General features: G+C 48.1%; 1 protein-coding gene across 1 annotated transcript in view; it reads left to right on the top strand.

The window, feature by feature from the left end:
* The window catches only part of Sdk1 (sidekick cell adhesion molecule 1), a 959,866-nt gene that overhangs the window by 707,978 nt on the left and 227,965 nt on the right, over window positions 1–23,923 (top strand). Inside the window, exons 9-14 of the mRNA XM_075974284.1 lie at window positions 1,333–1,527; window positions 3,119–3,235; window positions 4,278–4,445; window positions 7,508–7,610; window positions 10,863–11,039; window positions 22,436–22,572. Coding sequence (XP_075830399.1) covers window positions 1,333–1,527; window positions 3,119–3,235; window positions 4,278–4,445; window positions 7,508–7,610; window positions 10,863–11,039; window positions 22,436–22,572 — 897 coding nt within the window. The remainder of the gene's footprint in view (window positions 1–1,332; window positions 1,528–3,118; window positions 3,236–4,277; window positions 4,446–7,507; window positions 7,611–10,862; window positions 11,040–22,435; window positions 22,573–23,923) is intronic.

Here is a 23,923-nt window from a genome sequence, read left to right as displayed (position 1 = left end):
TTATCAGCCCTGAGCTATGTGAACTGACCACTGCCATAGAGGAGACGGGCTTCAGAAGTCCTCACTGGGCGCTTAGGCTGACAGCAGTCCCTTCCATCTACCGCCCAGGTGATGGCCCTTGTGAGCCTGTCTTAATGTCCACCACGGAAACCAGGCCTTGTGTCTCACTGGGATATAACACACAAGGAAGGGGAAACTAGGCAGGACTCTGAAGTCTGAGTCTGTCTGGTTCCCTAGTCCTTCTAGTCTAGCACCCTGCCATGTACCTTGGGATACAAGTGCAGGGCCTTGTGCACCCCTTCTTTCTGTACTCATGTGGGTCTTAGGGACAAAGCAACTTTTTCAGTGTCTCCTAGGTGGACATACATTCTCTCAGATGTCCCCACCCCCTTTAATCAGGGCCTCTCCAAGGCTTTGAAGTCACTCCCCCAGCAGTCTAGACTTGCCTTGAGGTCACTGACAACCGTGGGCTCATCGAAGACTCCTCATGGCCCACAGCTTTGGTGTTGGTTGTGATCACGAATGCTCATGCTATCCAGAGCCCCTGCCATGTGCACAGCGGGAGTTTTCCAGGCCAACCTGTCAAGTCTTCACAGCCTTTGAGGTCATGTTCTAAACTTTCCCGTTGTATTAGTGACTTGTTTCATGGCTGTGACTAAGTACCTGACCAGTACTCTGGCTCTCAGTGTGGGGGTACAGTCCATCGTGGCAGGGAATGGGGTGCAGGGCACAAGGAGCATCATGGTCACATGGCATCCACAGTCAGGAAGCAGAGAGAGCTGGATGCTGGTACTCAACTCTTTTTTTTTTTTTTTTGCTGTCCCATAACTCACTCTGTAGACCAGGCTGGCCTCGAACCCACAGAGATCCACCTGCCTCCCTCAAACTCACAGAGATCCCGAGTGCTGGGATTAAAGGCATGTGCTACCACCGCCTGGCTTACTTTCTCCTTTTCTTTCAGTCCTGGCTCCCAGCCCGTGGGACAGTGTCACCCACATTCACGGCGTCAGCCAATCCACTATAGAAACTGCCAACGACCCTGGACTAGCCTTCCTAGCCAGGACAAAATCAGAACTATCAACTCTGCCTAAACTCAAGGGCAATCACAGTTGAAATCTTTCTAAATGAGTGCAAACCTGGGGGCCGTGGCCCTTGCTGGTTCCTTCTTCCTTTTCAGAACTCTCAGTGTGGGTTTCTCCATGTAAGGCGAGGGAAGTGTCCCTAACCCGCTATGGCGTGAGAAAGCTGCCATATGGGCCTCTGAGGCCTTTTCGTCTTTACCCTCCTACAGAGAGCTCCTGGGGTGTAATGTTTCCCTCTATTCCTCTTCAGGGGTTCCTCTTCCCACCCTCCAATGGTACAAAGATGCTGTTCCCGTGAGCAAGCTCCAGAACCCGAGGTACAAAGTGCTCCCCAGTGGAGGCCTGCACATCCAGAAGCTGAGTCCAGAAGACTCCGGAATCTTCCAGTGTTTTGCCAGTAATGAAGGAGGGGAGATCCAGACTAACACCTACCTGGATGTGACCAGTGAGTAACACATATGAGCATGGCCAGCCTTCGGGTCAGAGCTGCCCACTCTGCCCCAGTACACAGCGGGGGAGCGTCCTGTCGGCCCCTGGGATGACGAAGGGACAGAAGCCTATGGTGAGGGCTGAGCTAAGGAGAACCATGACCTAGGCAAGCCTGTGGGCCTTGCTCTTTATTTTAAGAAAAAAAAATCTTCCTTTTTAAACGAGCAAAAAAAAACCATTTCTGTCCCCCCTGGACAGAATGAGAAAGACTATCCAGTATATAGCTCGCTCCTAATCTTTTCCTTTTGATCTTTTTCTTCCGTTTTAAAAAATATTCATTCTCTACTTTAGTTTTATTGAACAATTATAGTTCTTTTGTGGGTTTCTTTTATTATCCCATTAGCAGAAATACCTTGGCACCCTGTCTTTGAAAAATAAAATAAAAGTACAGGTTCTCACTGTATCTGCGGGTTTGCTTTCTAATCTCCCACAGCCGTAACATTGTTCTTCTGAAATGAAGTAGAATTTAGTGGCTATGGAATTGCACCTTTCAAGTTTGCCCTTTTTTGGAGGCAAAGAGCTGATATTGCAGATGGGAGAACCATGGGGAGTGTGGCCGTGGGGGGTGGGGGCGGGCGTGTGGGTGTGTGCGTACACGTGGGACCGGTGGCTCCCTGCGGCATGTGAAGAGACAGCTAAGTCCTTAAAATGCGCACGTGTATTTGGGCAAATTTGGGAGGTCACTGTCCCTGACCCTATCTGGCAGCCACACTTGCCCTCCACAGCAGAGCACCAGAAACCCATCTTGCTCCAGGCAGCTGCAATAATATTGGGTGTTTAAGCCAGAAACTGAGTTTATATCCATTAGTATTATTTGGAACCCTCCTTGCAGCTATGGCCAGGGTGTTCTGATGCAGACTGACTAGCTAGTTTGAGTTTGTTTGCTGTCTATTTGTTTCTCTATGAAGGGCCTGGTAGTCAATGCTGTAGACTTTGAGGGGCACGGTCTGTGCCACAGCTCCATAGCACAGAGGGCGTAACCTTGCAGGAGTGAATGGGAGTGTATGGGAGGTATATGGACATCCCCTACCCCACCACCTCTCCATCATGTGGAAGAGAGGCAGGAGCTGTGCAGTCGTGTGGCTGATCTGGAGAACACTGGAACACTGGCTGCGTTTTATTCCAGTACACGCCTGTCTCCTTCCTCTTGCTTGGGACTGTGAAGCCCTTTCCCCATGAACAAAAATGAGCCACCGCATGGGACAGGGGTTCTTAGATCTGTGTGTCAGCTTTCAGAATGTCCCTGGGAAGTGTGGACGTGTCATCCCATCCTTGATACAGTCTGTCGCCTAAAGGACAAAGCCAGGTGGTTTCTGTAGATAAACACCCTTCCTGGATCCTTGGGCTTGGGGAAAGGCATCCACTTCCCTTTAGACGCTAAGCAAGGACGGGTGATTCCTAGTGGCACAGGGCAGGAGCCACTCCAGAATGACTACTGTTTCTCCACATAGTACCTTTGCCTCTGATTGGTCCTGCAAGACCCGCGCAGATTCCCAGGCAGGCTTCTCAGAGCCGAGCCACAGTTCACTGTTAACTTCTCCCTACAGATATTGCTCCTGCCTTCAGCCAGCGTCCAGTGGACACCACGGTGACTGACGGGATGACAGCTGTCCTGAGGTGTGAGGTGTCTGGGGCTCCCAAACCCGCCATCACGTGGAAGAGAGGCAGGTGGCTCTGCAGCCGCGTGGACATGGCTGGTGTGGAAAACACTGGGATGTTGGCTGCATTTTCTTATTCATTCCCTCAGTGAAGACCGAATGCCATATATTGAATGTCTCCACCAGGGGCTAGATGCCAGGGTGCATTGTGAATAAGACAGGTGACCCTGGGCTTCTGGAAAACTTGGGGACTGGAGAAATGGTTGAGCTAGTAAAATGTCTGTGACAAAGCATGAAGATATGCGTTTAGTCACCAGTACCCATGTAAAAAACTGTGCACCCATCATCCTGACACAGAGGAGGCAGACAGTCTAGACCATTCGGTAAACCCTAGTTCCCAGCCATAAACCCTATCTTTAAAATATAAAAAAGGTCAGCCTCTATATACGTTCACACCGTGTACATATAAACTTGTACATCCACACAACCATACAGACACCTTATAAACCAGTGGTTCTCAACCTGTGGGTCTCAACCCCTTGGGAACAAATCTTTTATGAGGGTCGCCTAATACCATCAGAAAACACAGACAAGTTTAGGTTATGATTCATAACAGTAGGAACATTGCAGTTATGAAGTAGCGATAAAAATAATTTTGTTGTTGGGGGGGTCACCCCAACATGAGGGAAGGAAGGTTGAGAAGCACTGCCTTACACACATACTATTAAAAAAAACAAACAAACTTCGGAAAGTCAGTGACAATGACAGAGCAGTAGTAACTGTGTAAATGTGGCTCTCCTTTACATACGCCCACAGGGGCTCCGGGAGATAATAAGCCCTAGGTATGAAGTAATCATGAGAAGTGGTCATCCGAAGAAAAGGATCCATACACAGACCAGAGTCTGCTTAACAAGACCTCACAGTACTGGGCAACCAGGATGTTCCTGGTGTTCAGCATCCTTGCCAATGATGGGGAAAATGCTTCAGCTATTTTACATAGAATGTTCACTTTGCTCGGATTATCATCTTGTCAACAGCTCCACCCTCTCCCTCCTTCCCTGCCGACTGCTGTGCCTCTCATGATCCCCTGTTCTCCTCTGCTCCTCAGGAAACCTCATTCTGGCCAGTGGCTCTGTCCGGATTCCTAGGTTCATGCTGCTGGAATCTGGGGGGCTGAGGATAGCCCCCGTCTTCATCCAGGATGCTGGCAACTACACCTGCTATGCAGCAAACACCGAGGCCTCTGTCAACGCCTCCGCCATGCTCACCGTGTGGAGTAAGGACCATTCTCTGTGACGCTTCTCTTAATCCCACTAGCATCGCCGTATCCTCTGTGTCCTGGGGATGTCAGAACTCCTTTAGATTTTCTCGCTTAGTTCGAAGAAGATGATTATTTTTACAACTAATTTATAGAAATCTGTTGAGTAATTAAATTTTCTGTTTCTGAAAGAATAATTAGGAGGTGTATCCAGAGAGTCCGTAGTGCTATTTCAAGAGCTGTAGCAGATCGACTTTTTAAAATCCGTAGACTTATTATACCCAGTTGGCTAGAACAGCTAAAATAATGTTTTGATTAATTTTATAAGGAAATTGAATCATTCATTGATATTCTAAAGAAAGTATTTAGGAGACTAAAGAGGTCACTCAGTCAAAAAAATTCTTGGGGTGCAATCAAGAGGATATGAGTTTGATCCTCAGCACCCATCAGACATACACTTGTAACCCCAGTGCTATAGGGCCAGACACAGGAGAACTCCTGGGGCTCACTGCCAGCCAGTCTCCCCTGGGGCTCCAGGTACAGTGAGGGACTTTGCCTCATGAAATAAAGTGGAGAGTGGTTAAGAAAGACACCTGACATTGACCTCTGGCCTCTATGCACACACACAAACGTGTATGCATGCACAACAGAACATATTTTTCTATACTATCTATAGTTCAGCTACATAAATTAAATAAATTAAATAGAAGCAAACAGTAGGGACATCTTTGTTCCCTCAGTTTTTGTCAGTCTCAGTGTAGGTCCCTGGTCCTTGATGTACAGAAAGAATTATTTTCTGTAACATGATGACACACCAAGTGTTCCCTGCCTCTCTAGTGCAGTGGTTCTCATCCTTCCCGATGCCGCAACCCTTTAATGCAGTTCCTCATGTGTGGTGACCCCAGCCATAAAATTATTTCATTGCTACTTCATAGCTGTAATTTTGCAACTGTTATGAGCCGTAATGTAAATATCTAATAAGCAGGGTATCTGACATGCAACCCCTGTGAAAGGGTCAGTCAACCCCTAAAAGGGCCATGACCCAGACATTAAGAACCTAAGTGCCCTTTCTTCCTGTTACCCCTGGCAACATTCTAACAGTCCATTTTCAGATGGAAAAGGCTGGTGTGCACTGACAGTCTCCGCAAGGGTCTCTATTGAGAAAGTTCAAACTCACTGCACTAATATGTGAGGATGTAGTCAGTTGTAAAGAGCACACCCACATGTGTGTGCGCATGCACACACATACACACTTCTGCTCATATTTGGCGTTTTCTCCCATACCATCATTATACATTTTGATAAATGACCCTTTTAATGGAATTTTTAAGATCCTTTTTTTTTCAATTGTCTATATGTCTAGGGGAGTGGTCTAGGGGAGTGGAGGTCACACACATGAGTGTAGGTGCCTTCAAGCCAGAAAAGGGCTTCTGATTCTTTGAAGCTGGAACTGCAGACAGCTCACATGGGTGCTGGGAACTGAGATCAGGTTCTCTGCAAGAGCAGTGTGCACTCTTAACCACTGAGCCATCTCTCCAGCCCCAGATAACCCTTTCAGTCTTTTATTAGATATTCTCAAAACATCAATTTCTTTTCATTTACATTCCTACAATGTTGTTTATGTTTGGAGGTTGGTGTCAAGCGCATTTGATACATGGGAAAACGTTAGCTTCATGTTTTCAAACTTGTGGGAAGGGAAAACGTTAGGTCTGGCTCTCTACAGATCACTCTCCAGAAAGTTCTGTGGATCTGCTGAGGATCAGCATTGGGACCATGTTTAGCTAAGGGACAGTGAGCCAGCTCGGTGACCTGTAGAGTTATCCACGTTGCTCGGTCAAGCTGCTTGGAACAGTCACGTGCCCTCTCATAGGCAAAGGCCAGAAGACTCAGAAACCTTTCCTGATGCACAGCTGGAAAGCCACTGTGCTGGGCCTCAAGTGAAGCCCTGGGACTCACAAATTTTAGTTCTGTGTCTGGAACCAGAGTGGCGTCCCCTGGCAGGTGTGTGACAGCGTGGCCCAGGCTGAGTGCAGAAGCTGGCTTCTGCAGCAGTGGCTGTGGGTTCTGGGATCCTCAGATGGGGGACAGCCGGTTGGCCCTACCTCTCACCAGCGGTGTGGTCCTAGGCAATTCATAGCGCCTTCCAAAGTCACAGGGTGATGTGTGGAGACAATAATTATCTTAGCAAAGAATCTCAATATTATTTATATACTATTTATTTACCTGTATATTCATTGTAACACCAGGGATTAAACCTAGGACTTTGACCCTTGAGCTACATCCCCAGCCCTCTTTTTACTTTTCCTTTACAAACAGGGTCTCAGTGTGTTTCCTAGGCTGCTCTTAAGCTTACTCTGAAATTTGTTGGCCATGAACTTACTCCAGAGACCAAGCTGGTCTTGAATTTGCTTCTCCTGTCTCAGCCTCCCTAACTAGAATGCTAGGCCTCCATTCTCTTCCCTGGTTTAAAAATCCTGACTTCAAGCCAGAGAGACAACTTAGACAGCTGTGTTCTTAACTTACAAGCAGGAGGACCTGAGTTTGATCCCCAGAACCCACGTAGAACTGGAAGCGATGGCATATGCTTGCCATCCCATGACCAGGGAATGAAAGACAGGCAGATACTTGGAGCTCACTGACCAGCAAGCCTACCCTACTTGATGAGTTCCAGGCCAGTGAGAGACCTGTCAGAAAAATAAGGTGGACAGCTTCAGAGGCACAGCCCCTAAGACTGACCTCAGACACAGAGAAAGATGCTCCAAAGAGTCCAGACTCTAACCTGCAGCAGGGGACTGACTCTCTAAGCATTTGCAGGAGCTCTTTGTCTCTTCTGGAGAGTTTGGAGACCCGGGATGGCTTAGGGGTGGGCACTGGGTTACCTGACTTTGCCGCCACACAGAAAGTCTTGTTTTCCCTTCCCTGAACGTCTCTGAGTGTTCCGAGTGTTTCCCTTTACACCCGTTTCATCAAGATGAGAGCAAATTCGGAGGCTTTGATGTCAGATGACCAATTCATTGTCCCCCGGGGGCACAGACTCGCACACTGGTGATTTCATTGGGCTGTGACTTGTGTTGTTACAGATCGAACGTCCATCGTTCACCCCCCGGAGGACCGCGTAGTGATTAAGGGGACGACAGCCACCCTGTGCTGCGGAGCCACCCACGACCCTCGGACCTCTCTCCGGTTGCTCACCCTGTTTTAATATATAGGAGTTGTTAAGATTCCTCGGGCTAATGAAGGGAAAATTGAGAGGAGAAGGGAAAGTTTGGGGGTCTTTGCAGCAGATCCCCAATGATGGCATCTCCCAGTGGCAGGCTCCATCATTAATCACAGGAACCGGTCTTGCGTTCCAGCCTTATGTATTATTTACAGTGGGCTGTGCTCCACTCCGTGGCTTCAATACAGCTTTTTTGTGATTTTCCTGCCAAGGTTAATACACTGTCTGTAAAAACGCTCTTGTCAGGGACTGATACTTAATGAGACAGAAATCCAGAGGGATGGAATAGGATTTCGGTGGTGTTGACATGGGAGCTCTGCAATGCTCAGGAGGGGTTTTCCATCCTGCGAGGATGGTTTTCCTGGAGAGCAGGGAGAAGAAAGGTATGCGGATGGCCAACGAAGTAAAGAGGAAACACAGGCAAAGGAAGGAGCCACGCGGCTTGGAGATTCTCTAATGCCAAGTGGGACATCCTGTAGACTGGAAGCTGATGATGATAATTGTGATACTTGTCTTAGCCATGTGGCTAAATTATAGTGTGCTTGCCTAGCACGCATGAAGCCCGGGTTTCCATCTCCAGCACTGCAAACCCTGACCTCGGGGTGTATACCTCTAACCCTAGCACTCCAGAGGTGGAAACAGGGGGATCAGAAATTGAAGGTTGTTTTCAGACACATGATGATTCCAGGTCAGCCTTGGTTACATTAAACCTGTCTCAAAACAAAACAAAAACAAGCTGGGCATGGTAGCACGTGCCTTTAATTCCAGCGCTAGGAAGGCAGAGGCAGGGGGGATCTCTGTGAGTTGGAAGCCAGCCTGGTCTCTAAGAGCTAGTTCCAGGACATTTAGGGCTATCCGGTGAGACCCTGTCTCAAAACCAAAACAAACGAAACAAAACCCCCAAACAGACCACTTCAGGTAAGGGCCTGACTGCAGACAGGTGGCCCTCAGCAGTGAGCTTTGTCGCAAAGAGCAGAATGGTTGTGACTTTTCAGACTCACCTCTGAAAATAAATGAACCAGGAAAGGGGGGTGGTGGTGGAGAGAAATCCATCACACAGTATCACCATCCTGCCTTAGTTCTGAAAGGCCGCACTTAGCCAGAAGGATGGAATCTGAGTTGACAGTGAGCAGAGGGCTTGGTCCTTGAAGCAGGCACTGAGAACTCGCTTCAGACCCTTGACCTTGACCCTTCGGTGCAGGCATTTGTCAAACCATTCATTTCTCCAGCCCCACTTGACTCCCTAGAGTCTCCGGGGCTGGAATACAAGTGCGGGTTAATTATAAGAACAACAAATGCAAAACCCAAAGAACACACAAGAAGCAACAAGTTCAAGGTTATATAGGGGACCCTGGGAGGCCTACCAGGAGATCTTTTCATACCTAGAGAATCCGTTCATTATAAAGGCAGCAGGTATGGAGCAAAAAAAAAAAACCTCCAAGAGCTCAGAAGTACCCCCTTTGGATGGTCCTCTGCAGCACTGAGTCCCCCTTTCTATGAAGGGCCTGGACTGTACCCACTTTCAAGGATCCCAGGATATACAGAACAATCTATCTTTCTCTCTGGGTGGGCTTCCCACGGTTGTCCCTTGCGTTGAAGGATGACCTCCTGTGACTAATTCACAAAACTTTGTGCTGTGAGTACACAGGACGGAAAGGGCCTGTGCATTTTGAAAATGTGTCCAAATTATTCTAATAAAGAAAAACCGGCACTTTCATCTCATCCAGCCATCAGCAGGAGCCCTGCCCAGGGACATTTAGATCTGGACAGGCTCATAATTGAGTCTATATTGGAAAAGAAAAATGTGTTAAAATGGCCATAAAGATTAAATGAGAAAGAGAGGTGACATCAGAGACAGCCTGCCCAGGGTGGTGGAACTTCAGCAGGCAGTTACAAGATGCACTGAGCTTTGCTCAGGAGGCGGGGTTCCTCTCTGGGGGTCTTTAGCAAGCATTACTGAGGCAGGAGAGCTGGGTGGGCGCAGTCCAGTAGGTGACCGCACAGCTGTGTCTCGTCCCCAGAGTCCTTGTCTCCCAGACACACACTCAGACTGATATCCACAGTCATCTTTATTGTATTTGGGGGTTTTGTTTGTTGTGTGTGTTAGGAGTAGCATATCTGTGGTGCACAAGGGTGTGTGTGTATGTGTGTGTATGCATGTTCCCATGTGAAGAGGCATACACATGTGTAGGTGCATGTATACTTGCGCGTATAGACATGTAAAGGCTAGAGGGTGATGCTCTTGATGGATCTCCACTTCATTTACAGAAACAAGGTCTTTTGCTAAACCCGACTTGGCTAGTCTAGCAGCCAGCTTGCTCTGGGGATCCCATCTTTTCCTCTGGGTGCATGGATTATAGGTGGGCCACCATACCCACTCAGCTTTTATGTGGGTGCTGGAGAGCTGAACTCCAGTTTTAATTCCTGTACAGAAAGCACTTTGTCCACGGAGCCATTGTTCAGATCCTCCATCTTGTTCTGAGACAGGGTCTCCCACTTAACCAGGGGCTCATCAGTTAGACCAAAGTGGGGGTGGGGATCAGTGGTTCCCACCCCCATCCTCCTACCTGTCTTTGCTTCCCTCGTGCTGAGACTAGTAGTATGTGCCATCATCCCCAGACATTTCACGTGGATTTGGGGAATTAAACTTGGCTCCTTTTGAATGAAAGGCAGGCATTTATCCACTACCTCATCCCTCCAGCCATCGCTGTCACTGAGTTATCAACTGGCTTCTGTATATTGTCCAAGATATCTGCCTGCTCCCCCACCATACCAAAAGAGTCACCTTTTCAATGGATTTAGTTTTGTTTCCTCTCTCTCTCTCTCTCTCTCTCTCTCTCTCTCTCTCTCTCTCTCTCTCTCTCTCTCTGTGTGTGTGTGTGTGTGTGTGTGTGTGTATCTGTGTGTGTATCTGTGTGTGTATCAGTGTGGCTGCATGCTACATATATGCAATTGCCCAAGAAGGCCAGAAGAAGGTGTCCAAACCCCGTAGCTGATCCGGGTACTAGGAACCAAACTTGGGTCATCTGGAAGGGGCAGGACACGCTCTTAACCACTGAGCCATTTCTCCAACCTCAAACTCACACTTGTAAAAAGTGTAGCTCAGTGATTTTTACTGTGTTCTCCAATTCACCAGCTGCTTGCTTTTCTCTGTCAAGGAGGGGGTGGGGGATCCCGTTCCTATAGGTTTCATGATGAACTCTCTGATTGCCCCACAGTTACATTTGGAAAAAGGACAACGTGGTCATCACACCATCCAGCAGCTCGAGAATCATGGTGGAGAAGGACGGGTCCCTTCTCATTAGCCAGACGTGGTCAGGGGACATTGGGGACTACACCTGTGAAATTGTATCTGAGGGAGGGAACGACTCCCGAACGGCGCGACTGGAAGTGATGTGAGTACTGAGCCCCTCCCTGTCTCAGCCGACACCCTGCCACATGAACGCCCTTAACTCATGGCATGCCCACGCTGTCCCGAGCCGCCAGCCTGTGGCCAGCACATCCCATCATGCAACTGTGTATGATAGCAAGGCCTTTTCCTTTTTCCTTCTTTTCTCACCCACATGTGTTGTGTGCACACACGTGTGCATGCATGTTTGCAGGGCTGTGTGTGTGCATATGTTGGAGATGGGGTGGTAGGTGAGGAGGTCAGAGATCAACATGTCTTTAGTTGCTTTATAAAAATGTCTCCTCCCAGAAAAGCCATGAGCACATGAGCACAAAATACAACCTGCAAAGAAAGAATCGAAGCCTCTTCGTTGCCACGGCGGAAGCTGGTGCGTGATGCCCATCTGTCCACTTGGCCTGCTGCTGCAGTGCATCCCATTGCAGTGCATGCTGGGACATTAGATGGCAGCTGTGGGAGGTTTTTCTTACAGCTCTGCCCTACCGTGATCCAGGAAGGATTCTGAACACAGACAGCATCCTCTAAAAATAGCATCCAACCAAGCCTCATTTATCTTTAAGTCCCCAGCACCTGCTGACGGGATTAAGAATAAAGAGAATGCCTGCAGAGAGCCGCGCTAGGCCTTCTGTGTATGTCCCTGCACTCAGAATGAACAAACACAAGCTCTCTAAATTGGAGGAGTTTAAAAGGTTAATGAATGTGCTGGAGAGTTGGCTTAGCAGTTAAAAACACTCGCTGCTCTTGCAGAGGACTCAGGTTCAGATCTCAGCACCCACTTTGGCATCTCAAGACTTTCTGTGACTCCAGCTCCAGGGAATCTGACGCCCTCTTCTGGATTCCTCTAGCAACCCCACAGTAAGGCATACATACACACATAAGTAAGAGCTATAAACAACAAAAATTTAATGAAGGGTCTGGGCTGTGGCTCCATGGGTGCAGTGCTTGCTGTACATGCATACACACCAAGTTTGGCTCTGCAACGACAATATCAGAAGCTGGGTACAGTGTATGCATGCACACATAAGTAACACAAAAATTTCATGAAGGGGCTGGGCTGTGGCTCCATGGGTGCAGTGCTTGCCGTACATTCATACACACCAAGTTTGGCTCTACAACGACAATATTAGAAGCTGGGCACAGTGTACACTTCGGGAGGCACAGACAGGTAGGCAGACCCCGGGGCTTGCTGACCAGGAAGTTTAGCAGAAATGGTTAGAATAGGTTAAGTAATAGATGCTGTGTCAAATAATGAGGTAGAGAGTGATTGATGTCAGCCTCTAACTTCCACATGCATACACACACACACACACACACATAACAGAGAGAGAGAGAGAGAGAGAGAGAGAGAGAGAGAGAGAGAGAATGTGATATATAGCACCCAGTCCAGAAAGCCCTGGTGTACATTCAGAAACTGGAACTGGAACAATTCCATTCTACCTTTTGTCTGCCCTCTCCAGGGTGACTCCCATTCTCCTTAGATGTTGAGCTGTGATTAACCTGGAGCCCAGGGTAGACCTTGAGAGCAGCCTTGGGGCCCCGTTTGGCTTTGGGTGTCCAGGGTCTCCTTCACCCCCACTGTTAGCATTGTAGCCCTCAGGTCCCTGAGCTCTCCCTGTCCCACCTGGTCCTCAACCCCCCGCCTCCCTGATGTGGCTGGTGTCCTCTGCACCTGTCATCAGAGGCTTCTGCTTCTGCATCCTTTAGCCTTCAGCTCCAAGATGGTTTTCTGTCCATCAGTCACAGGGGCCTCCTTACTTTCTCCTGGCCCATCCTCCTTCATAGCATCACCCACACTGGGAGAAACAAGGCTACCATCTCAAACCTTCCCCTCCCAGAAGTCCCTGTTTGCATTCCGGGTGCCTGGCATGCAAGAGATGCTCAGTAAATGCACAACGGCCGGTTGCTGGCTGAAGGCAGGCAGGAATGCACTAATGAGTATGTGTTCTAGGCTAATGGCTGGCCTCCAGTCCTCGCTTACCTTCAGGGTGTGTCTTAGGAATAAACGTGCGGGTACCCACTGTCTATCAAAAGCCCAGCTCCACTGCCCCCACTCTCAGCTCATGATTTTTTTTTAAAAAAATCCTTTTGATGATGTTGAAGAACACAGCCCGTGAATTCGCATAATTCTCCATACTATTCACATTTTTAAAACTACCTTTGAGAACTCTTAGATCATCCAGTCTGGGTATGAAATAAATAAGTGTTAGCAGTTCATAAAGGCTCCGTCAGCAACAGCCCAATTGCCTACTTCCAATATAGCACGTTCTTTTTATTCTGAGCCGCGTTTATGTTCTGCTGATTTACATATCTTCCCCACTATTTACTTATTTGATTTCCTCTAAGTAAAATACATTTTTCAGCAAGCGTTGCTGTATGTATAAAATAATAGGCTTTCTGCAATGGTGAAACACCTCATCGCTACAGATAGAAATATTTGCAAATCTGTGATTCAAACCAATTTGGGTGCCACGGGCTGCAGAGCTGATTCGGAAGGCTGTTGGCCCCTGGGAGTTGCTGGTGTGATAAACACGGCACTCTTCCAAGTGGCGACCAATGGGAAGAGTGGAACATCTTTAGATCCAGAGAGCTCTTGGAATGGGGGAGAGGGTTCAGTCAGTAAAATGCTTGCCAGGTGGGTATAAAGACCTGCATAGCAATTTCCAGTGCCCTTGTGAAATACCGGGCATGGTAGCATTTGCCTGTAATCCCAGAGCCGGGGAGGCAGGAACAGTCCAGTCCCAGGAGCTTGCTGGCCAGCCAGTCTAGCTGAGTTGTTAAGCTCCAGGTTCAGTAAGAAACCCTATCTCAAAAAAGTGAGATGGTAAGGGACAGTGAGCTGACTCCGTGCATAAAGGTGCCTGCCATCCAAGCCTAGTGACCCGAATTCAATCCCCATATCTGACAGAAAGGTGGAAGGAAAGAGTCCACTTTATACAACTGTTCTCCGGCCTCCACATGCACATGGGCTTGCACGCATACACACAAACGACACACACACACACACACACAGAGAGAGAGAGAGAGAGAGAGAGAGAGAGAGAGAGAGAGAGAGAGAGAGAGAGAGCGCACTCTGGGGACACCACGGAACCAGCGACGGCCAGAATGATGAGAATAATAACAGTTCAGGAATGTGGAGCATCCTGTGCTTCTCGGGTACCTTCTAGTCCAGCACGGCCACATTTCTACAATTACCCAGATAGCAAATACATAAATAAGAAAGGAAAACATGAATATCGCCAAAGGGACTGAGAGGCACTTAGAACTGAACAGTGTCCTTCAAAAGCGTAAGAGTGTCCGATTCCCCCTTTCTCTCCACTCCAGTTAAAAGCCACCTTTTTGAATACAGGAATTAGGGCTGGGGAGATGGCTCAGTTGGTAACGTCTTCACCTTGCAAGCACAAAGACCAGAGTTTGATCCCCAGAACCCACATTAAAGAAAAAAGGCAGGCATAGTGGTGCACACTTGTAGTTGCAGTGCTGGGGGGGGGAGGCAGAGACACGAGGGTCCCTGGAGCTCGCTGGCCAGCCAGTAGACTAATTGGTGAGCTCCAGGTTAGAGAAAGACGCCATCTCACAAATAAAAATGTCAGCAGCTCCTACAGTACCTAAAGTTGGCTTCTGCCCTTCATACACACACACACACACACACACACACACACACACACACACACACACTATAGTTATATATTGAGAACATTTGAAGTGAGCTCTTAAACAATAGACCATCCAGTGGGATGTCACCATGCTCATTTGCTCCATGGTTGATCATTTTAGCACTAAGTGTTGTCCCTGCTGGAAGCTGGCTGAGTGATGCTTCATGCCCACGACATGGGCAAGGCTGTTGACTACAGCAGAGCCCCCATGAGCCAGGCTGACCAGGGATCCCTCCCACATGACTGTGGACTTGCGGCTTGTTGTCTTGCTCCTCTGCTTCAGCTGGCACAGCTTACAGACTGGATGTGGTGGCACTGACCTCCCAGGACTGACATGGCCAGAGTTTCTCCAGTCCTGTGTTAAGCCCAGTGAAAGAGGGTCTCTCGAGAATTTAAAACTCCCTCAGTTTCCTCTCCACCTCAAAAAAGAGGGAATTGCCTCTTGTGTCGTGGGTCTCTGTCCTGAAGCTGGGTGCTTCCATCCCGAAGACTCTGTTACTTTTGACCAGTTCCTCATGACCCTCTGACATACTAGAGGTGACTCCTGCCATTGGGCCCCCGGTGCCTACCTCTGCCAAGCAAATAGTGGGTGCCCAATAAATGTCTAAGCAAGCTTCACCACACTTACTAAGTTAAAAATAGGAGGGCATATTTTGTATCATCCAAGACAAGGAATGTATGTAGGCTCTGACCTAATTCCCTCTCTAAACTTCCAGATGGCTCGGCGACATACCCTAATGATGCAGAAGTCTTCATCATTAAACACTGTCACCTTGAAGGCTAGAATGGTAGCTCAGCTGTAGAATGCTTGCCCAGAAGCCCAGAACACATGAGATCCTGGGTTCAATCCCCAGCATGGGATAAAACCAGGCTTGGTAATACTCACTTGTAGTCCCAACACTAGGAAGTTGGGAACAGCAGGATTCAAAGTCCAAGGTTGGGCTGGGGCTGTAGTTCAGTTGACAGAGTAGTTCAGCTTGGCATGCATAAAGCCCCGGTTCAGTTCCCAGCACAGAACCAAAGTGGATGAGGTGATGGTACATGTCTGTTATCCAAGCACAGGGGCACAAAGGATTATAACTTCATAGTGGCTCAACCACACAGTGAGTTCAAGGCCATCCTGGGGTACATGAGACTGTCATAGAGGGGTGCATGGAAGCCAGTGATAAAGTACCCCCACGAAAGCTGCCTAGGCATGGCGGCCTACCTGTAGCTTTAGCACCCTGAAGATGGAGGTAGGGAATGCCTGGGACAAACTGGATAACCAGACTAGTCAAATCAGTGTGTTCCAAGTTCAAATGAGAGATCCTGCCTCAATGAATAAAGTGGAGTGTATGTAATCAAGGAAGACACCACCTGAGGTCAGTTTCAGGCCTCCGTGTTCACGTGCACACATCCACATACACGTGCAAGCATGCATACACACACATACTAATCACACAGATCATTCTTAACCACACTGCAAATTAAAAGTCAATCTGGGCTACAACCTGTCTCAAAACCAGAAGACAAACTACCAAAACCATTTTCACCTTGAGTTTTAATTCCATCTTTCCCTCTAGTTTACTGGTGTTATAGAGGCAGGATCTCAGTCCTGGGGTGACCCTGTGCCCCTCAAAACTTCTTGCCTTGTTGAACACACCAGAAAGAACGGTTTCCTAAGGTGTTATATGGATTGATTAATTGTTCAATCCTTTAAAGACCCAATTAGCATCGCCTGGCCCGTCCTGCTATCAGAGACTAATTCTTAGGAGCCCAAGGTACAGAGAAAATCTAATTTACTGAGCTGACTGGAAGACTCAGCCCCTGAGGCGGCAGGAGAGGTTTCTTTCAATAAAACTACTTCTGACAAAGACATAATAAGGAGTGAACGATTTAACACCATCCCCCAAAGTTATCAGGCCCCCTGTCTTCCTCCTCAGAGCAAAGTGGAAGAAGATGGGTTTGACCAAGTCATGATTTGTGCCTCAACGGGGCAGAGCTCTTTTTGATGGAGAAAGTCTGACCTGGTCCTCTTTTGCAGGAGCAATTCTTCCTCAGCCACAATTTTACCCAATTGTTCGAAACTGCTCCTCCTTCCTGAACACCGCCCTTCCCGTCTATCCTCCCCTGTGTAATCTCCTGTCACTATGGCTGTTGATAATTTCTGATAATACCGTGGTGTAAGGGACCTGGCGGCAATCTCCTGTTCCATTTCCATTGCAAGGTGACTCTGAACTGGCTTCCACTGCCATTGTTCCTCATGTCTTTGGTTTGTCACCATTGGGTATTATCCGATCCAGAAGGAACTCAGGACATAGGACTAATGGTGCCTGTTAGCACACCAAAGTTCAGGCTGGCCTCCAGACTCGCTCAGTTTCTGTGGCTCCACTCAGCTCCTCTCCTCTTACCCCACCCATTTTCCCTAAATCTCTCCAGCTCATGAGCTTCTCCCCCAGCTTCTAGTACCTTTATAACCTGCCATTTAGGCCACATGGTCTCTATGCCCTCGTAGCCCTTCTCTCTTGGTCTCCTTTGCCGACACACTCTTCTCTTCCTCTATCTACCCCCTCTCTCTTCTCTTCCTCTCTCGTTCTACCCCCCCCCTCCTCCCATGGTCCAGTTCAGTCTACTAACCATTTTTCATCTGCTGCTTTCTCTTCCTGCTCTGGACTCTTCCAGATGCCTCTGGCGGAATCTCTCTCATGTCGACAATGGAAACCTTCCCCTTGACCACAGCTTAGTGTAGTTAGTCATGTCCTCACTTTGTACAGCTGTAAACGTCTGAGACCCCCCAAACATCATCTACCCACTCATCTTAGAGTTGTCAGTGAAGTGCTTGGGTGCAGCCTACTCCTGTTGGATAAGATTTTCTAGGCTGGATCCAGATATATGAAAGCCAGGTTTATTCATGACATGCTGCTCAGAGGTCTTATGTCTCATCCCCAAAATGACCATCAGCAAGTTAAAGAGAAAGCCTGGTGCTGGGAATGTCTCAGTGGGTAGAACACTTGCAGCATAAGCATAAGGGCCTGGGTTTGTATCCCCAGCACCTATGTAAAAAGCCACCTATAGCAACTATAATCTATAACCTATAACCTCAGCATTGGGGTGGCAGAGACAGGAGGGCTCACTGGTCAGCCTGTCTTACTGAATGGATGAGATCCAGCTTCAGTGTAAAGCCTATCTCAAGGCAGAGGGTGACAGAGGAAGGCAGATGAGGTTAACCTCTGACCTCCACATGCACACAAACATGTGAAGGAACACCCACATACATACAAGCATGTATACACGCACACTCACACACTAAATGAAAGAAAAAAGTGTCACTTGTGAGCTCCTATGGTCTTATTGTGTATCTTTGGGACAGGCCTGGAGCAAAGGCTGCCTCTGGGGCTTGGTCTGTCTATGCAGACATATTCTATGTCTATGTCATATGTCTATGCATATTCTTCTATTGTTGGGGGCTGTTGTATGTCCACATGAGGACCCAAAGCTCTGGCCACCCCTGCTGGTTTTCTAGTTCATGTTTGTTGGGTCAGACCAACTTCTATTATTGGAGACATCTTTGCAGTGGAATCAGACACTAATTAATTGGAATTAGCACAGATCTCACAAGTCAAAGGCAGAGACTCCAGCACAGCTCCATGCCTCAGGCAGAAACTGGGAGTGAGGGTACTTCCTTACCACCTGACCTGCTAGCGCTCTCCTGAGCCATCAGCTGCGGTCTCCACACAGAGCTGTGGCTCTAATTACAGGTTTTTATAAAGGAGAAAACAACCACGACCAGACCGGTGATGAGCTGGAGAGTTGAGAAATATCCAAATTGCATGCATGGGATGGCTGTACTGTGAGGTTATGCACATGCTCCGGGCAGAGGCAGACATGCATGCATGTGACATATGGGGCATGACCTGCCTGGTTCTGTATCCCCCTTCTTGCTTTCACATCTTACCTCACAACACCTGCCAGGGAAGCACAGTGGAGCCACACCCAATAGAAGTTTCCTGATTGGCTGAAGGCTGGCTTATTACTGAATGTCTCCAACCTCTGTCCATCCCACAGAAGCCAGAGATGGAGCTGACATGACAGCCTCCAATGGCGTTTCTCTTGTCCAGGGCCCAACTGAGTGACCTCATAACCAGCCCCTCACCTACAGTACCAGAAGCCCATGGAAGTGACTAGGACAGCCCCATCCCTCTAAATATCCCTAGTGTTTTTAGAAGCTCTATCCCAGACCAGAAAAACTGCTATTATCAACAGTTTTATCTGGATGTTTTTAGTCAAGTTTATTCTTGGTTTGTGTAAAAATGAATATAGTCAACTTGACAGGCTTGAGAATCACCTAGAAGACACACCTCTGGGCAAGCCTGTGAGCAAGTTTCTAGATTAGGTTATCTGAGGTGGGAAGATGCACTTTGAATGTGGGCTGCACCATCCCGTTGTCCAGAGCCCTGGCCAGAATGAAAAGGGTAAGTTGAGCAGACTTTGCTTCCTGTCTGTGGATGCCATGTGACCAGCATACTCCTGTCGTTATGCCTTCCACAGTGTGAGCCAAAGAAGCTGAGCCAAAGTAACTGTGGGCCAAAGTAACTTCGAGCCAAGTAACTGTGAGCCAAAGTAACTTCTAGCCAAAGTAACTTTGAGCAAAGTAACCCTTCCCCACTTAAGTCACCCTTGTCAGACATTTCATTACAGCAACAAGAAAAGTAGCAAATAGTTTGTTTCTATTTAGGGCCATTCAACCACTTTGGTCTTATTTCAAACCAAACCCATAATACCTTAAGGGAAATAAAAAGAAACAGAAGAATGGATATTTCCATCTCGGCCTTGTTTGTTTGTGTGTTTGAATAGTGTTTATTGGTGTCTAACAGAGGTTTGGTTATCAGATAACTCAAATGGAAATAGCAGTTTCTTCTCCGACTTCAAACTTGATTCACAGTTAAAGAGAACAAAAGACAACATTCCATGCTCAAGATTCTGCATTTTAGTGATAATATACAACCCAGTGCTATCTACAGGACGAATGTTCATTTGCTTAGAAACAGCAATGTTAGTGAGAGAGCTACCCCTCCCACACAGCTGAGTGCAAGCAGCTTTAGCAATTTGGAGATAGAGAGGGTGCGTTTCTTTCTGGGTCATGCTAGGAATGGAACCCAGGGTCTTGTGCTTGCCAGGAAAGTGCTCTCACACGGGTTATAACCCTCGGCTCACATGTGCAGTTTTAAATGGAAAGTCAGGTGTAAGGCATTCGCTGTGCAAGCAAGAGACCCTGAGTTTATCCTCAGCACCTGTATAAAAAGCTGAGTATGTTCAGATTGCGGTGGGGGGGCCAAGAGGAGTAGAGGGAGGGGAAACTGCAACCAGGATATATTGTATGAGAAAAGAATCTATTTTCAGTAAAAGGGGAAAATTGATAATGGCCGTGTATACCTATCACCCCAACATGAGAAATGGAGACAGGAAGATTCCTGGGGCTTCCTAGCCAGCTACTTCTGCCAAATCTGTGAAGTCTGGGTTCAGGAGAGACCCTGACTCAAAAAAACTAACATGGAGAATAATTGAGGAAGATGCCAAACTTCTGCCTGTGATTCCACATGCAATTACACAGACATGCACATGAACACACATATACATGAATACACATATACACAAATACACATGCACATGAGCACACACACAATCAAGTATAGAGTGGGGCATAGTAGTGTGTGCCCAAGATCCCATCACTTTCAGGTCAGATGTTGGGGAATTCGAGGCCAGTGTGGCCAGCATAGTAAGTTCCAGACTAGCCAGGGCCATCAAGACTCAGCCAATGAATGGATGAATGAATAAGGCCTCCAAGCTTCCAAAATATCAAGCACAATGTTGGCATTTGTTCTGGCCCGTATGTTCTCTGATAACTGATGTCCAGGAGAGACCCAAAACAAGTCAGTGGGTGGCACAGGTCACGCCTGGCAGCCCTCCCCTCTGTGACACCCAGTGTGATACGGGAGCAGGCACCATGCAGAAGGAGCACAGCATGCCCAGCTCTCAAGTCCCAGACATCTAAGACTAAACCTAACTTTTACAGTTTGGGAAGTTCAGGGGGAGACTCTGTTCTGTCACCAGCAATGACTTCCTTAAGTAAGTGACCTCTTTTTCAAACTTAGGCGTTATAACTGCCCTTCCATTTTATGGCCTTGCCCGTGTGTGTTTTACCATCTCCACAGGCTTTTAGTTAGTTCTCACCACATTTACTCTTAAGTGCTTCCCCCAAACCTCTAATGCGTATGGGAGACAGAATGACAGTATAACCTCATGCTGTCGATAAGAGTTTCCCCCAAACTCCAAACGGGTGAGTGTGGCAGCCCACACGCTGGCAGATCCTTAGTGCCACCCGTTCCTCTTCATAGGGCTGGCTGGGATTACATGGCCAGCTTTTAGATGCATCGGCAAATCATCAACCACAGTATGTCTCATCGATGTTATAATGCATGGGCCAGGGCTATGGCTCAGCTGCTAAAGGGCTTGCTGCACAAGCATACAGATGTGAGTTCAAGAGCACACTCTGTAGCACCTACATAAACATCTGGGTGCCATGGCACGCATCTAGACTCCCAGCTCTGGGGAGGCAGAAACAGGAGTGTAGTAATAGGAGTGGCGGGGCTGCATCCCCAGCTCCCCGGCTGCCTGCTAGCTTATGCCCGAAATAACAACACACAAACTGTATTCATTTAAACACTGCTTGGCCCATTTCTATCTAGCCTCTTCTAGGCTAATTCTCACATATTAATTTAGCCCATTTCTAATCATCTAGGTAGCACCGGTCTTATCGGGAAGATTCTAGCCTACGTCCATCCTGGGTCGGAGCTTCATCGCGTGCATCTTCCCGGGAGTGGGGAGCATGGTGTCTCTCTGAGGTGTCTGCCCCTGAGAGGAGAGCTGTCGAGTCTGAGCTCACTTCCTCTTCCTCCCAGCATTCTGTTCTGTTTAACCTATGACAGCCAAGCAGTTTCTTTATTGCTTAACCAATGAAATCAACAGATTGATATATGACACTCCCACATCACAGGAGGATCCCTAGAGTTCTCTGGCCAGCCAGCCTAGCTGAACTACTAAGGTCCAGGCAGGTTCAGGGAGAGATCTCGCCTCAAAAAATAAAGTATAGAGCAACTAAAGGAGGCAGTTATTCTCGTTTCCTTTCCATTGCTGTGTTAAAATGTGACAGAAAGCAACCTGGGGAGTGAATTTATTGTATCTCACAGTTCCAGGTTATGGTCCATTATCAGGAAGACTCTGAAGGGGGAGGAACTTGAAGCAACCAATTGTATCATAACCACAGTCAGCAGAGATAAATGAATGTTGTGCCTAGTACCCAGTTACCTTTTTCTACTCATATATGATCCAGTACCCAAACCCAGGGAATGGTGCTGCCCACAGTGGGCTGGGTCTGCTCACATCAATTGAGACAATCCCTTATAGACATGTCCATAGGCCATCTGGTCTGGACCATCCCTCATGGAGACTTTCTTCCCAGGTGATTCTAGGCTATCTCAAGTTAATAGTTGAAAGTATCATAATAGATCAAATTATATTCAAATTGTACCACAAAAGGTGGAGCTGGGCTTACTTTGCTCTTTTGGGACCCACAGACAGAGCAGTTTGTCCTTATTCCAGAACAGCACTTACCAGGTCCCTCCAACATGGGCATCAGATGACCCGTCCATCTGATTTGACCTTCCTCTTGTTCTTTTTCCTCCCTTGCCTCCAGTGAGCTGCCTCACCCACCTCAGAACCTCCTGGCCAGCTTGAGCCCTGCACGCAGCCACTCAGTGATGCTGTCGTGGGTCCGGCCCTTTGATGGAAACAGCCCAGTCCTTTACTACACTGTGCAGCTGTCTGAAAACAGTAAGTAGCTGAGCAACCTGTTGGTCCAGAACAGAAACCAGATGTGTGTGAATGTGAGTGAGTGTGTGTGTGTGTGTGTCTGTCTATGTATGTCTGTGTGTGTGTATGTCTATGTGTCTGTGTATATATGTGTGTGTTTGTCTGTGTCTGTGTGTGTGCGCGTGTGTTATAAGGCATGAGGGTATGCCTGTGTAAGCTAGGAGGCCAGAGGAGGGAGTCAGGTATCCTGTTCTATCACTCTGCCCCTTATTCCCTTGAGACAGGGTCCCTTACTGAATCTGGAGCTAGTTTGGTGGACCCCAACTGCAGTGATCCTCCTGCCACAGCGCTAGGGTTTCACACCTGGATTTTTTTACATGAGTGCTGGGGTTCTGAACCCAGGTCCTCATGCTTGCACAACAATGTTCTTGCTAACAGCCACCCCCCCAGCCCCAGCCCCTTGTGCTCTTAATGTCATATCCTTCCCACTGACTGCCTCACGGACATGATCGTACTTCACAGGCAGCAAAAGCAAGAGTAAGCTGGTGTGTTAAGAAGAGGGAAGAAGAATGTGGCTAGGGGAGGGGAGGCATCCTTCATGGGCTCTTGAGAGGACCTTGGCTTGAGACCAGTCCCAACAGGATAGGAGTCCAGGAGACTGCCTCAGGGGTCCTAGGGGACCGTGTTATCCATGGGACACATTGGAGAAGGGGTAACGGCGCCTCCTAGAGCTGACTTCAGAGTGGCAGTCAGTAGCAGGCCTTTGCATCTTTGGAGGTTTTATAACTGGAGCTCTGGGCCGCTTGCTACCTGTCACTCGCAGAAGTCCCTGAGCAGAGACAGGAATTGAACCTTTGGAACCACGCTTTGTTCAGAGAGCCAGCCATCTGAGAGGACAGTGGGTCAGTATCTGTCTACATCTCATCTCCAGTGGGGTCCTAGCGGGGAGGGGAAGGACAGGCAGTCAATCATCTCAGAGCTGGTGGTCTGCTCTGGAACACGGGTTAGGAGTGTCTATGCACCTCCTTTCAGCCCTGGCCCCCTCACTCTGCACGTCTGGACTCCGGCACTGCATGAATCACAGGGTCTAGTTAGAGCCTGCTCTTGTCTTCCTTGTACTCCTCCAGGGCACCTGGGCTGGGAGGGTTAACCCAGAACAGGTCAACCATTAACAGTGTGTGTGTGTGTGTGTGTGTGTGTGTGTGTGTGTGTGTGTGTGTGTGTGTGCAAGCAAGAAGTTAGGCTATTGATAAGACATGAGTGCCGATTCCTTCCTATGGTGTGGATGGGCACCCATGTGTCTTTACAATGCAGAATTTGGAGGTCTCCATCATTTTTTTTCTGAGATACAGAGGTAGTGCTGAGTAGGGAG

Source organism: Microtus pennsylvanicus, chromosome 1 (genome assembly GCF_037038515.1).
Source record: "Microtus pennsylvanicus isolate mMicPen1 chromosome 1, mMicPen1.hap1, whole genome shotgun sequence".
In the NCBI taxonomy this organism is placed as follows: Eukaryota; Metazoa; Chordata; class Mammalia; order Rodentia; family Cricetidae; genus Microtus; species Microtus pennsylvanicus.
Note: the sequence above shows the minus strand (reverse complement) of the source record. Positions and strands in the feature narration are given on the sequence as shown.